Source organism: Brachyhypopomus gauderio, chromosome 3 (genome assembly GCF_052324685.1).
Source record: "Brachyhypopomus gauderio isolate BG-103 chromosome 3, BGAUD_0.2, whole genome shotgun sequence".
In the NCBI taxonomy this organism is placed as follows: Eukaryota; Metazoa; Chordata; class Actinopteri; order Gymnotiformes; family Hypopomidae; genus Brachyhypopomus; species Brachyhypopomus gauderio.
This window is the reverse complement of record NC_135213.1, coordinates 14,434,532-14,450,881: the sequence shown is the minus strand read 5'-3', so window position 1 is coordinate 14,450,881 and position 16,350 is coordinate 14,434,532. Positions and strand designations below refer to the sequence as shown.

The following is a 16,350-nucleotide window of genomic DNA, read 5'->3' as shown; positions in this document are numbered from 1 at the left end:
AAATTCCTATTTGAACATCCTGACAGTAGTGAGTTACAGTAGTCTAATCTGGAGTTAACAAAGGCGTGCACCAATTTTTCTGCATCATCCTGTGATAATGCATTTCTTAACTTAGCAATGTTGCAGAGATGTAGAAAAGCTATCCTAGTAGTATTATCTATGTATTTATCAAATGAGAGGTCAGAGTCGAGTATGATGCCTAGGTTTTTGGCTACTGTGCCAGGTGTAATGGGGTAGTCTGCGAGATTAAGCATTAGATCTGGAATTTTCTGTTTTGAGGCCTTAGGGCCCAGGAGGAGAACTTCTGTTTTGTCCTCATTAAGTTGGAGGAAGTTTAGAGACATCCAGCATTTGATATCTCTTACACAGGCCTCAATTTTTCTTAAACTGAGTTTGTCATCAGGTTTGGCTGATATGTAAAGTTGAGTGTCATCTGCATAGCAGTGAAAATTGACACCATGTTTGATTATAACTGTGCCCAATGGCAGCATATATAATGTAAATAATAGTGGTCCTAATATGCAGATCCCCAGCCCCACTGTATACAGCAGTGGTTCCCAAAGTGGGGGGTGCGCCCCCTAGGTGGGGCGCGGAGCTATTGCAGGGGGGGCGCGGAGCTTGGAAGTAAAACATGTGCATGTGTCAATATTAGGGATGCACTGATTCCGATATTAATATCTGAAAAAATTCTAGATCGGGTATCGGTGACAATGTGACCGATCCATAAAAACAGATCTATTCAGTCAAATTCTATGCTTGTAACACTTTTCGGAGTTAGTTCAACCTTAAATATCCACTCTGTCCCGGATAGAAGTGAACTCGGACAGTTAACAGACGAGTGAAACATGAAGCACACAGAGGAGAGGTGAATCGCTGATTCGTACTTGCGCTGGTGCTATTCCACCTAGTCCGTTTATTTGCTGGTTGACCAAAATAAAGCTGGGCTCCAGCACTACTTGACTGTTCATACATGAACTGGTGAGTTGTCCAAAGCTCATTGAATGCGTTACTTACAGAAATAAAATAAAGAGCAGTGGTCTGAGTCGGTCTACGGCAGAAAGCTAAAAAACAACAATGTTCCATACGCGCGCTCAACTCGCTCTCTTAAAGAGACAGTACACATATTTCTGGCCGTTACATGCTTTGTGCTCTGCGTGATGTCTGCGCTAGCAAACTAGCCGCATAGGTATTGCTGTTTCTCTTATTTCATCTCCTTATTTATTTAAAATGATATTTAGAATTCTTGAACCATTTCAAAGGTTTCTTGCAGTTTATTTTTTTCATGTTTGACCAAAGTTGTGAACCTATTGTTTTTGTCTGTTTCAGGTTCTTTGGTATTTTACATTCAATGTTATATTCATAAATGCACTGACTGAACAAATGCAAGTTGTGTTGTTTTTATGTTTTTTTTATGTGTGTTTAAGTGCTATACTGCAGCAGAGTTTTCAATAAACTTTTAATTCAGTATGTCTGTGTTTAAAAAATATGTTTTAAGTCGATTCAGCACTGTTTTACTCTATCAGATCGGTATCGGATCAATATCGGCCGATACTAAGCCTCAGATATCTGAATGGGTATCGGAAGTGAAAAACGTGAATCGGTGCATCCGTAGAATATGGGGGGGGGCGCAAAAATATTCTCATCTACTAAAGGGGGGCATGGCAGAAAAAGTTTGGGAACCACTGGTATACAGTGAAGGCTTTCCCTTCCTGAGATGCCTGACAGTTTTCCAGAATCTTTCAGAGCCAATCGAAAGTCACTTTCCATGGTCTCACTGAACTCTTCCCACACCCGAGTTTTTGCCTCCGTGATGGTCAAAGTCACGATCCGCTTGGCCCTCCTGTACTCGTCTGCTGCCTCCCACGAGTGTGAGTCCCACGAGTCAACCAGGCCCGATACGACTCTTTCTTACCTGGAGGTGTCCACCATCGGGCTCAAGGATTGCCGCCAAGACAGGCACCAACAACCTTGCGGCCACAGCTCCGGTCCACCGCATTGACAATGGAGGCGCAGAACAAGGCCCATTCGGACTCAATGTCTCCGGCCTCCCTCAGGATAGGGTTAAAGCACTGCTGGATGAGGGAGTTAAGAACCCTTCTGACAGGTTCCTCTGACAGATGTTCCCAGCAAACCCTTTTGATATGTTTGGGTCTGCCAGGTCTGTCTGGCATCCTCGCCCGCCATCTGATCCAACTCACCACCAGGTGGTGATCGATTGACAGCTCAGCTCTTCTCTTCACACGAGTGTCCAAGACACATGGTCGCAAGTCAGACGACATGATTACAAAATCGATCATCCAGCTATGACCTAAGGTGTCCTGGTGCCATTTGCACTTACAGACATCTCTGTGCTCAAACATGGTGTTCGTTATGGACAGACTGTGATGAGCACAGAAGTCTAATAACAAAACACCACTCGGGTTCAGATCGGAGAGGCCATTCCTCCCAATCACGCCCTTCCAGGTCTTACTGTCATTGTCCACGTGAGCATTGAAGTCCCCCAGCAGAGCAATGGGATCCCCAGAAGGGGCACCTTCCAGTATCCCCTCCAAGGACTCCAAGAAGTCCGGGTACTCTGAACTGCCATTTGGTGCATAAGCACAAACAAAAGTCAGAGCCATTCCCCATCCTGGAGGCATAGGTAAGCAACCTTCTTGTCTACTGGAGAAAACCCCAACACACAGGCAGTGAGCCGGGGAGCTATGAGTAAGCCCACTCCAGCCTTCCGCGTTTCACCCTGGGCAACTCCAGAAAAGTATAAAGTCCAGCCTCTCTCGAGAGGATTGGTTCCAGAATCCAAACCGTGTGTCGAGGTGAGCCCAACTATATCTAGTTGGTATCTCTCAGCCTCGCACACCAGCTCAGGCTACTTCCCAACCAGAGAGGTTATGTTCCATGTCCCAAGAGCCAGCTTCAGTAACCAGGGATCGGTACGCCAAGGCCCCCGCCTTCAGCCACCGCCCAATCCACAATGCACCGAACCCCTACTACTACCTCCCCCTCCCCTCTGGGTGGTGGGCCCATGGGAGAGTGAACCCATATATCTCCTGGCTGTGCCCGGCTGGGCCCCATAGGTAGAAACCCGGCCATCAGGCGCTCCCCAAGGAGCCCCTTCCCCAGGCCTGGTTCCAGGGTGAGGCCCCGATAACCCTGATCCGGGCGAGGGGAACTGGGTTCTGTTTTTTGTGAGTTCCATTGGGGTTTTTGGATCATTCTTTGTCTGGCCCATCACCTAGGACCAATTTGCCTTGGGAGACCCTGCCAGGGGCTTAGCCCCTGAGAACCTAGCTTCTAGGATCATGTAGGCATGCCAGTGGGAAACCATCAGGGCCCTCTACGCCTATATAATTTCTCCAATTTTATTTTATTTACTTACAGTTTGACAATCGACATCTAAACAAAAATATAAGCAAATAAATTATTCAACCATGTCTATTCAATCTGTGTTTGAAGGTGAGGGGTTAAGTTAAGTGGAAGCCTGTGAGCCTGTGTCTCCCTCTATCAGGACTGTGATGCCTCCACAGAATGTTGGTGATTGGTGGGCCCGCTGTTCATTTACAGAGGGCCTGGCAGTTATAATTCAGCGCAATACCAGTTTGAAATGACAGCAAAATTGACCAATCATATCTTCCCTCTTAGTGGGCGGGCTTAACTGTATGATATTTACCGCCCGCTGTGGCGATGCTAGCTGTCGTTAGCGTACCACCGCTAGCTAGTTTAGATTCATTCCTTTGATGGCCTCGTGCACATTGTTTACATATTCCGCTCCCGAGGAACACAGAGCTGTGAACCTTATTTTGTTTGGAACCTTATTTTGCATAAAAAGTTACCTAGTACAGATATTATTGTTCATTGCGTTTCTAAAGCTGTACTGTCGTCTCAGTTTTTTTTTCTTTATTGCAGTTAATTAGGAGAGGAAACACATTTTTTTTTTTCGGGCCCAGGTTTAATGGTCACGGTTCGCTACTGAGGCACGCAAACCCATCCACCCCTATAAGGTGGTGTTGCATGGAGTAGATTCATTCAATAATGAACATTAATTCTACTTTTTCATTTGGAATCCAACACAATCTAGTTAATCAGACCAGGCAGCATATATATGAGATCTCAGCATGATTTTTCTTTATGGAAGCAGCCATATTTAAAAATATTGGCATGGACTCAAGATAATTTACAAGCACTGCTATACTTAATTTTGTCTGAAATGTTGGGATAATGTCCAAAAAAGGTCATGTCCAAAAACCTCTGTCTGCTGATCCAACAAGGGCTTCTGCTGTCATTGCTCTCAAAGCCTGCAGACATACACACCTGTATGTTTGTATGCCTGAGGACACTATTGAATAATTGACCTGTTAACCAAAGTGACATCACATGAAAACCTGCAAAAATGTGTTTACTCTTAATTCCTGATTTAAACCTTGGTGGTTCTCTGAATGTTCACATAAACAGGATACATTAGTATCTACAGTAAGTGACATGCAAGTCATTAACAGGTTTTAACTGATCTATGCTATTGATACTTGAAACATCCTAATTACTAAAAGCTCAGATATTCCCTATTCAGTCACCAAAGAATAGATTGCAAAACAAGTAACCAAAGCTATGTGAGTGAACAACAGCATTCAATCCTTTGCTCAGTGTGATTAGTTCACCATAGTCCCTACCTGTATCATTCTCCTGACTACTGTTGCTAAGTAACAGCGGTTACTTTAGCAGTCCTTACTCTTAAGTTCCTGTTGACTTCTTTTTGGTTCAAAAATACATGTAACAGCTCACATATTTTATGAGGTCAAATTGGTGACCACACATGTACATTTGTCCAATTTGTTTGATTTACATGTGAGATTTACAGTTTTTGAGGAAAAAAATGGACACGGTTAATAGATTTTAAACAAAATAATGTAAATGCTAATTCTTCTTTTTTTATCACTAACTAGTTCCAACTATTTCAATTGCATATTTGATTTTAAACTGTTATTTGATTATAAACTCACTGGTGTACCTGATTTTTTAAATAAATCCACTTTCCAATGTTTCTGGGTTATGTAGTAACATGATAGTACTATAGCCTACTGCTATCTTGTTGTAGATAACATATGAAAACCCTCAAACATTAGGAACACAGTGAGAGGGAGAGTGTAGATGTATTACAATAAAGCACTGTGCTTATGTCGGACTGGTAGCAGAGTGGTCTTCTGATGCCTGGAGATGCCAGTGACTATGCCAACAGTGTAGGCGGACTTGGCCGCTAAGACATGAGTTGAAGCTTCAGCCGACTAGACTGCTGGTGGTTCTACAGCATTTACATGTCATGGTTACTGCATTCTACTGATAAGACATCTTCATAGCCTGTGCAAGTCTGAAAAATACCATGGACCAAAGCTCTCAATACTATTCAGACTGTTGGTCATCCATATTTAATGAGTACAGTGTAATTTAAAATAATTAAAAATGGGTATGAGCATGAATAGTGTCTTGTACAGATTGAGCCCCTGTTTCTGATAATGATATTTAATACCATATTAGATGTTTATAGTTTTATGTATAATAAGAATATGGGTAGAGTGAATGATTCCTTTTTTTAAACACAACCGTATTCTTCAGGAAATGAAAAACTCTCTGACTCGTGCATTAAAGTCGTACACTACAAAAGGTTTCAATCAGGATGTTTTGCTTAAGAAACTAATATCAACCTACTACATTTAGACTATTTGCCTTCTTAAAATGGGTATAAAGTGACATTAAATAATTTTTCACTCAGGAATTTTACTAGTATTTTTAGACAGATTAATAAACTAAATGTATGCATAATTGCCATTCTGTGTGAAGTATTTGTAGAAGAAGTAAGTGATTTTCAGTAGTTAATTTAGCATTTCCCATAGGGTTGCTCACATACATCCAACACATGTGCTTATCTGCAGTGTGCATGTAGCCCCACTGGTGCAAGTGAACCCCCAGTGCACAGCAGAGCACATTAACCCCTTAGTACCCGGTGGCCATACAGCCATGTCTCAGCATAGACATTACCATGTTTTCTGGATTTGGTCATTTATTTGGGTGCTTGGTTACTAAATGAAAACTGTTATTGAAAACTTTTAGCCTTTAGCATCTCTACATATCTTACTAAAATGCTTGTTATTTCCAAATTTTGGTTTGCCAGTTGCAGAGAAACAACAATTTACAAATTCAAAGTATGCATACCATAGAATGACTATAGCCGTTTTATTGTTGACTTCAGCATAGCCATATGCCAACATGAGTTCCAAAAAAAAAAAACATATCTCCTAGAATTTGTCTCATTCTGCTCATAAATATTCCACAAATTAAAGAACGCGATGGAAATACCCAGCTGACGATTCATTCTCTGCCTTCTGGAAGCAAGTGAAATGAGGCTTTTTTTCAAATGGCCGTTTACAGACTGTAATTCCCACGGCCCTGTGCCACCTCTGTCCCTCAGCAAGGCAGGCAGGCATGAGTCCTATCGAACTCTCCAGTGCTGGTGCCAGGGTTGGGCACGCCAAGCATACCTCTCTCTAGTGGCAGGTCTTCTAATGGGTGCTCCAAATCCCTCCTTCCTGTGAGGAAAACAGAAGAGCAAGTCCAACCTGAAAGTCCTGCAGGTGCTACCTCCTCACCTTTGACCTCTCGGAGGGCAGCTCTGCTCTCACGTGGCCGCACAGGCGCTGCACATCATGTTCATGGTCCTCCTGGCTCAATGGCCTACGATTTCCCTATGAGGGGTCATAAAGACACTTGCTATACAGAACAGGGGCCCGGATGATTTATATCGTTTCTTAGAAGGTTTCCTAAATGCATCTTTTATGTCTCAGCTTTTTATTGTCATCACCAATAAAAAAAAAGATTTATGTGTTTGAATTGCACAACAGCTGTTACTGCTAATGTTTTCCACAAACTCTAGCTGTAAAAAACACAATAATAAATGAATAAGTAAATGACATTCTTATTCATTACCACTGCTGTAGAGCTAGCTGGATGCCAGTGCAAGTAACAGCATGCACAAAGAAAGGGAAATACAACATAGTGTAAATTAGCATAATCTTAAAATTTTTTAACGCACTTAAACTGCACATATGAATAACAAACAAATACCTTCAAGTCTTAATTAATATTTTATTTATTCATTTGATTTTTCAAAACTATTTTTTCATAATAAATCTTCACTTTGAGGTCATAAAAGAATTGTCACAAAAAAGAAAACAAAAAACAAATGAAGGTATAGAAAATTTGTACATAAATAAAAAACACAAAATCAAACATTTTATTTTGAAATTTATGAATTTTGCACTTCTTGTACATTCGGTACAGTACAAGATAGCAAAGACAAGTGTCCTCACAAACAATATGGTTGAATTTTTAGTTGTCATAGAGATTAGTATGTTCCAGATGTGTTGTTCAAATACACGTTTATGGGTCATTCATTGTGTGTATATATCATTTTATGGTGTCATCTCTTATTATAGCCATGTGCTAATGGCCATGCATAATTAGTCTGGTCACTGAGAAGAGCAAACAGATATTGCTTCAACAGTTCAGATAAATTCACTTTCCATATGATGGTTGTTTTTCCTGAATGCAATTTCATGTTCTTGTCTTTGTATGTTTACACACAAGTAGTTGCAAAAACAAAGTAGAATGGCAGAAATGAATGACTGACATTGAGAATGCACGTAAAGGAGGAAAACGGGAAAAAGCAATAAAAAAAAGCCCAACAGTAACCCAAATGTTCGTAGCTAATGGTAGAACGGTTCTATCGCTATAGCAACACATTAACATTTATTTTTCTGTTTTTCATAGTTTTTTCCAATTTGCTTTTACTAGAAAATGTTTGAAGAGCAGGTATACTGTAATTTGCATCATCTATATAACAGGCTATAAAACACCACTTCAGTCACAGTCCAGAGAGCACACATAGATAGTCTTTGCACCGTATATAAACATATGTAATAAGATACTTCACGTGCATGAGTTTGTCCTCAGTTTCTCAGATTCAAGATCCCATCATTCTCTACCATAACCATTAGCATCACCACTGTTGTTGTCATATTCATGACAAACTTACAAACAAAAGAAACAACCAGAGATTTTACACTTGGTTAATAAGGCCTCTGCAGTCCTCTATGACACCATGGCATTGGGCCACCATACTCCCTATGACACCAAGGCATTGGGCCACCATACTCACATTGACAGCATGGCATTGGGCTACAATACTCCCTATTACATCATGGCATTGTTCCACAATACTCCCTATTACACCATGGTAATGGGTCACCTTACTCCCTATGACACCATGGCATTGGGCCACCATACTCACTTTGACAAGAAGGCATTGGGCCACCATACTCACTTAAGTTTGGATCCTTCAATGTTCCTCATTTCCTTCTCCTTCTGCTTGCCAACACTGCCAATAAAAAAGGGGTGGGAGGGGTTGGACAGCGAATACTTTGGCTGATTTAACAATCATACAGTAGGTAGCTTCTCATAGTGGTAAGTCTCTTGCTCTTCATCCTCTGTTGAATGTCTTTGTCATTTTCCAGACGTTCATGGGTTTTCTGGATGTAGAAGACATGTCCCAGCAACACATACACAGGCAACATAATATGAAACACAGTAACACCTCAGTTCTGGGCAGTGGCCTTTGTCTTTGAAAGATTTACCCTAACATATGGGCTTCAACTGGCTTTCCCAAAGAGTTAACTTTGAAGGTTCCCGCCGTTCTGTGGGTTCCACATACTCTTTGCCCAATTCTTTGTACACACTTTCAGCTTTGTATAGTTCTTGTGTGCTTGAGTATAAATTATATTTTCTTATTGTTAGTAACAGTATGCCACGTCTCAGTTAAAACCAAGACTGTGATTTTTTTTTCTCATTTAATTACTATACAGATTGGCGTCTCCTCCCCCTCGCCCGGTAGTGTCTGAGTACGGGAGCAGTGGGCAGGGAGGGAGAGTGGCTGTGGGATCAGACGTAGTATTCCTTGTCCTTGTTCTTTTTGTTCTTGCTAGAGATTTTGGCCACGCCAATGGGCTTCTCCTTGATGGCGGCTCCGTTGGGCTGCGTGGCCGAATTGCTGATGTAGTTGCGACTCTCGTCCACGTGGTACGAGCCTTCATCGCGGTTGCGGTACTTGTACATGGCGTAGAGGAGGATGAGGATGCAGAGGGCGGCGGCGGCCACGATGCCCACCACCATACCCGTGGTGCTGCTGGACTCCCGGATCACCTCTGGGTAGCCCTTTGCCTCGGGCGGGGGAGGGTGTGCTGTGGACAGAGAGAGAGAGAGAGCGAGAGAGAGAGAGAGAGAGAGAGAGAGAGAGAGAGAGATAGTTCATTAAAGCTTTCCAGTACATCAGTCTCAGACACACGGTGGTAACCTCCCTCATTGATCAGGCTAACAGGGTTTCCAGCTTGCTAAAGAGTAATCAGGCCAAATATTAAGTGTTTGTGCTCTTGTGACGAGGGTTTAATATGACATTCATGCAAATCATACTCTTCAAATACATTTCCAACTAGATTACATGTTTTTTATCCATATAGGATGTACAAAGGGAACAAAGGGAAACATGAAAGACGCACACGGAAAAAATAATCAATATTCCCAGAGGAAACTGACCACTCGCTGCAGTTGGATTGTAGACCAACACCTCCCCCCTCCATGTAACTGCTTTGCAGTGTGTATAGCACCTCGGTTCAGGAATGTCCTGATTCCAATGGTAATTACTCTTAACTGCAAGGCCATAACCAGCTCCAAGACACTGGTCCCCAGGTCTCGCACCTGTTTCTACAATACAATCTGCTCATCACTATGAATCTACAGAGCCATAAAGTGCATCTTTTTATTGGCTGATGCACTAACACAGAGTGATAAAATTGGATCTGTCATGACCAGTGGTTGAACTTCATTTTCTTGCTGGTTGTTTCCAGGCACAGAGATGGTTATCTGTTTGGTGATTTATGTCGCTTTGGCTCTCATCAGGGTGGGGGGGTAAAGCTGGGCTGGCGTGCCCGTGGCCAGGACATAAACCCTGGGTTAAATGACACCTAAAACAAGCCATTTAAAGCCCCTCCACCGGCACAGTGCCAGCTGTACCCCGCAGGTGCAGAAATTGAGCTGATGAGGAATGCCACGGAATAGCAGGACATTCAGCCCCCATGCTGGCTAGTGGAGTTATCACATTACCACGCAGAGAAACAGCCCAGAACAATAACACCATTCTTCATAGCAGGAAATAAATACAGTCCAATATTTCATATTGTTTCAGTACAATAGTGCTTTTTGGTCTAATTCATATTATTCAGTGGTCTAGACCACACTATTGACTTTATATGGGCCATTCTCTTAAAAGCAATGATTAAAATGATGACAGGTTTCTCTGTTTGGGTAAAAGGAACCATGGCGTATCTCACTAGCCCATACACAGAGCTGGCGGTCCCACTTAACCTTTCACGGTTTTGATTGGTTAAGACCGGCCTGCATGGTTGGGTGTGTTTGCACCTGGCCACACCGCTGGGCAAGATGGCAAAGAGTTGATTGGACGATATAGCCGCGCTCGCTGGCCAATCCTACAACAGTCATCTCCTCGCCACACCCCACAATACTCCCACCCGCTCACAGAAATCAAAACACATCATGTACAGTCATAATGATTGATTTGCAAGAAGGCTTGAATGGAAAAAAACAAATGGTGAATGGTAAATCAATATCGTATTATCATTAATAATAAAAAATAATAGGTTTACCATGGTGACATAAAATATGTCAGAAGGCATATTTATATATTATATAATATGATTAAATATTATATATAAACAGTATGTATACAATATATATATATATATATATATATATATATATATATATATATATATATATATATATATATATATATATATATATATATATATATGCTCCAATGAAGGACTTCATACACTTCACGTGTGTATGAACACTATACTCACTATCTAGAATATGAGATGTGGTCTAAGGGTGTGTCTATTGCTTGTGCTCTAAATGCATTTCTGAAGATTTTCTGAGTTGTTTTTTTTTTAATTAATGGTATATCTAACACTATTAGTCAGATATCAATATCAAATCACTTCATTACATCACTGAAAAATAAAATACAGGCTCATGATTCACCAGTATATTCTAGAACGTTTCAACTGTCAACTAACGGTCACTAAGTAACTATGTCTTAAATCAGTTTTACAAGTAAACAGCTTAAACATTGGTTATAATGGTTATGGAAAATATGGACTTGGGTTTAAAAAAGACAAATGGACAGCAGTAATAAAAAAGAAAGATGACTAACCTAACCCACCTGAGGTTGGATCACATGGGTCAATGTCTTCATCATCACTGGGGCACTCAGCTGATGCTACCAACAGGTCATCCTGAGAGAGAGAGAGAGAGAGAGAGAGAGAGAGAGAGAGAGAGAGAGAGAGAGAGAGAGAGAGAGAGAGAGAGAGAGAGAGAGAAAGAGAGAAAGAAAGAGAGAATCAGTAAGTCAGTCAAGCACAGTTCTGGGTAAACCCAGATGAGGGCTCGATGAGGTTCCCGAGTGTGTGTTCCCGCAGGCCTGTGCATGGACAGTGTTAGCAGGTCCACACAGAGTGAACAACACAGGCAGGCGGACACAGTGCCCATCATTGGGTATATGCAGTATGCAGTCTCTCTGCTGGAGAAGACAGCAGCTCCAGTGGGTAATGCTAATTTCAGAACATTTCACATGTCATGCTACCTCACAGTGAAATATACGAACTGCACATTAAAGCTGTACAAACACAGACATGCAAGCACGCACATATTTCGCAGCAATTCCAGTCCTTCTCTGACATATGCACAAGGAATATCTGAGCCAATCATTCCTCACTTCAACGAAAGCAACCTTTAATCTGCAATTAGACCATGTACGACAAATCTCTAGCGATATAATCCTTTGTACAAAACAGCACTGCTCTCAAACATTACATTAAAAAAAACACCAAACAACAACAACAACAAAAACACTCAGGGAAAATCTTGCCTCTGTTCCGGTGATGGTCCCAAAAGGAAAGAAAGCCATGCTGATAGCTCTCTGTCTGAACTTAAAAGCCGGAATCCGACCGTAGAGTAGCGGCACAGAAATCAACTTTGACGGCGTCTCGTCATTGGAACGCTTTCTCGGTGGAGTGCGGAAAATGCCGGGACTCTGTCGTCCTCAGCTCGTCGCCCGGAGTCTGACGGCACGGGGCGGCAGCATCCGGCCTGCACCAGCCTTCACACCTCTCCGTCCCTGATTAGCCTTGTGTGGATCTGAACACCAGCTGGCGTGTGCGTGCCCGCGCCCGCATGCGTGCGTGCGTGTGTGTGTCGTCAGGAAGGCAGGGCTGGGTTTGCGCGAGCGTGTCAGCGGAGGAAAGATTGGTTCTCCTCTGTGTGTTCACACACACTGCCCACAGGCACCGGGGCAGTGCCCACGCCAGTCAGCACGTCTCAGTGGCCATCACAGACACCCTTCCCACACCAACAGGGGGAGGGTGGGGGAGAGAGAGAGAGAGAGAGAGAGAGAGAGAGAGAGAGAAGGTGGGAGTGGTAGTGGTTGTATCAGTATGGTTGCCATAACCACACTATTGCCATTTTCCACACAGTGCTAGCTCTTCCAATCCCAGCTCTCAACGCCCAGCAAGTAGGTCAGCATGGGTGAATAATTTAGGTCCCTGGTGACAGACAAGTGAGGGAGGGGGATACAGGGTATAAAGAAGAGGTGTGGGGGTAGTTCAGTACCACAGAGGAAAGGCTAGAGGCAACCGGCCCAGCTTGTGTCTATCCTCCTGGGAGAGAATGAGACAGACAGCCATAAAAAGTGAGAGGGAGAGGGAAAGGGGAGAGAGGTGGTGAAAGAGGGGGAGAGAAAGGGGGAGAGGTGGAGAGAGACGTGGGAGAGGCAGAGGCGAGATATGGTGGCCACCTGAGGCCATCCGAGCTGCTCCACCTTTCATTTTGATCCTCTGTGCGTGTACAGGTTTCCATCATTCTCTTTCTCCATCTCCATCATCTCTCTCTGCCCATGCCTCTCTTCCCTCTCTTCTCTCTTCTTCAGAGATGCAGCTTCTCTGCAAAGTGCCAAGACTACAATCTAAACTCCTCAGATGTGGTGTTACACAAGCGATGAGCATGAGGCTGTTCTCCGAATCCATAAAAGTCAAATATGACTAAGGCTGAGCTATCAGCCTCCATCTGCTGCAGCTCACCCCCTCCTGTGCCCACTCAACAGCTGTGCCCAGTTGGACATGCGGACAGGGAGGCAGAAAATAGGATCGATTACGAGTGTCTACTTCTTTCTAAGCGAATAACTCCAGTGTCGAACCGGGCGCTGTCTGTGGCAGACCCACACTCAGTCACGCTTAGTAACCGTGTTGCCACCAAGCAGAAGATACTAACCTGCAGGCACCTGGGTGAGAATACAACGAGCAGGTGGGTTGTGATGGGGGTGGGGGAGGGGTGGCCTTACCTATGAACACACTGGAGGAATCAGCATGTGCAGTAATGAGAGGATTAAAACTGAAGTTACTACGACAGGAACATGTGCACAAATTCACCAAAAACCTCCCATCCAATTAGTCTACGAGTGCCAGACTCTGTGAAAAGGGGGTTTGTGCACATCCCTTCTGGGCTTCCTGCACACAGAGGATTTGGGTTGCCAGGCAGGGCCCGTAACCACACACAGTCTCTCAGTTTCCCTCTCCCTGACCCCGCGACCCCCCGATCCCCCGACCCCACCCCCGGGGACTCCAGGACACTTCTAAGGTGGACAAGCTTCATCCAAATGCCACTAAGAGACATTTAAACTTATAATAATAATAATAATTTTAAAATAATATAATTTACATAATATTATAAACAATAATATAATAACACCACCCATAATAATCTCCTACACAAAGCCTCAGTCTATATTTAATAGCTTGCAGTGTGAATGCTGCTTTCATAGCTAATGTTCGGAGAGCATCCTTGACTGGATGCTCTCTCTACATCTCTCTCTCTCTCTCTCTCTCTCTCCTTCCCTCCCTCCCTCTCTCTCCTCAGGAGCCGGTTCTAGTGTTCCACCTCCCATACACGCTACCTTCACTCACAACCGTCGGGTGGTTCTGTTGCCATGGAGACACAGAAATTCAGGCCATTAGGAATGGTGGAAAGTAAAAACAGCATCTGTGGCGGAGACTCCGCTGGGACCCATGAGGCAGAGCACCGGCCGCCTCTCTCCCCGCGTACGCCCCAGACGGGGGGACAGGGAGGAGCATCAAAGCGTCCTCCATCCAATCGGCTCCATGCTAATGACGCGTGAATCTATATACGCCGGTCCAGGAGCTAAAGGCAGCCATCGGCTACGCTTGACGCCCGGAGCCACGTGGTTAAAAATACAGAAATGCTTACAGTCCCTGAATAAGAGAGGAACCGCAGTGTTCCTCCAATGTTCCCACAGAACTCAGTCAATGGAGACCGGAGCGGTACTGGTGGAGGAACCTGTGTGCTGGGAGCAGGACTGAGGAGGGCGAGACCACACCAGGACGCCGCACGTCCCGCACCGGCTGCCGAAGCGTGAAAACCAAGATGGCTGACGGAGAAGGACCAGTGCAAATAAGCATGACCACAGAGGACCAAGGGCCAGTCAATTCCACAACCACACAGATGGTTACAGCCACATTGGCGCTCACGCGGTCCATTAATGAATAATAGAGATGCTAGCGGCTGATGGAAATGCCCCATGCAGGCGTTTTTTTTAAGAGTAAAATGTTCAAAGCAAATTAAGGCCTATTGATAAATGTTTGAACATGAAAGGTGTTCAAAGACCAAAGCAAAAGCCTCGTCACGAGGGGAGCCATAGGCACCACAGCGGGATGGTGCGGACTGATCTGAGATCAGCGCGGGTGAACTTCAGACTCTTCGTAGCCCATGTCCAGCAGAGGAGGAAGGGCAGGGTGGCACACGTCTCCCTGTCAGAGCCACGCCCTCCCCTGGCCGACTCCCTGCCTGACATGTAGCTCGGCTCGGCCGGGGCTCAGGAGGGCCGGGCGGGTCGGGGGTCGGGCTGGGGAAGGTGCCGCTCAGAGGCTGCAGGAGGGAGGAGCGCGAGCGTGCGCGAGCTTGGGGTCGTCCGGAGCGGCGATGGGAATACGGCGGTGCATGGGCTGTAGGCATGAAGCAGGTAGTCAGGAAGCGGGACGGGATGCGGGACGGAATTCGGAGCAGCGGGCGGAGAGAGACACGTGCCTCGAGAGCACGGAGCACCACCCAGCGCCGATACACTCACAAACAAAGCAACAAGACATCTACCCCTGTACCGCTCACTTGCCAAGCACTGCAACTTTTCCTCAGATTCTCTCTCTCTCTCTCTCCGTCTCTCTCTTTCAGTCTCCTCCTCCCCCTCACTCACTCTTTCTCACTTTCTCTCTCTCTCTCTCTCTCTCTCTCTCTCACTCACTCACTCACTCTCGCTCACTCGCTCGCTTTCAGCACAAAGCAGTGCAGACAAAACCGTGTGCATGCCTCCTTCCTCTGCATGAAGATGAGAACAACACAGCTTTAGCATGCAAAGATGGCTAGATGGTTAAGGACCGTGAGAAAGAGAAACTACCTGGGATGAGGAACAATGCCATCTCGTATCCATGGCAGTGAGGCTAACCTGCCTGCTTCCTGCACACAGCTGATGCCTTTTGCCTTGTTTCTCTCTAGGCGAGAGTTTGTCCTGGCTTTGCTCCTTCTTTCTCTCTCTCTCTCTCTCTCTCTCTCTCTCTCTCTCTCTCTCTCTGTCTGTCTCTATCTCTTTCTCTCTCTCTCTCCCCCTCTTCCTCCTGCCTGTGCTCCTAAAGACACCCCAGTAAATTCAGTCCGTTCTGTGAGATCAGTAGTGATGACTGGAGAGGTCCTACTCTGGTAGGGAGATGAGGAAGATAAATAGCCTGCGCACCAGGAGAGCCTATCAGTGTCTTCTACAGAGCACGAGGGAGAGAGAGTGTGTGTGTGTGTGAGCGTGAGCAGGAAGGGGAACAGGAGCATGAGAGAGAAAACGAGAAAGAGTGATACAGAGAGAGAGAAAGAGCAAGGGGAAGAGAGAGAGTGAGAGTAAGGTTGTAAGAATGTGAACAAACTGTCTGGATCACCTGACTATATCTGGCCAATCACAATGCACGCTCAGCCTAAGGTTGCTAAGGGCTTGCTGGATTGAGGATGGCATTTTATTATTTTATTCCAAGAGAAGCGTGTGTGAGGGGCGTCACACGTTATGCTCCGTCATCAAAGCCCCAAGAGACACAACCCACGATCTGTGCACAAACACATCTAAGCTCA

General features: G+C 44.7%; 1 protein-coding gene across 15 annotated transcripts in view; it reads right to left on the bottom strand.

Annotated features, from left to right (window-relative positions):
* Positions 1–7,117: 7,117 nt before the first annotated feature.
* The window catches only part of nrxn1a (neurexin 1a), a 127,945-nt gene continuing 118,712 nt past the window's right edge, over positions 7,118–16,350 (bottom strand). For 13 of the 15 annotated variants that reach the window (XM_076999677.1, XM_076999673.1, XM_076999678.1 and 10 more), the window contains 2 exons: positions 11,333–11,414; positions 7,118–9,281 (listed from right to left, as the gene is read on the bottom strand). In XM_076999677.1, coding sequence (XP_076855792.1) covers positions 8,983–9,281; positions 11,333–11,414 — 381 coding nt within the window. In that variant the 3' untranslated portion in view covers positions 7,118–8,982. The remainder of the gene's footprint in view (positions 9,282–11,332; positions 11,415–16,350) is intronic. The other 2 variants (XM_076999674.1, XM_076999668.1) reach the window with 1 other exon arrangement.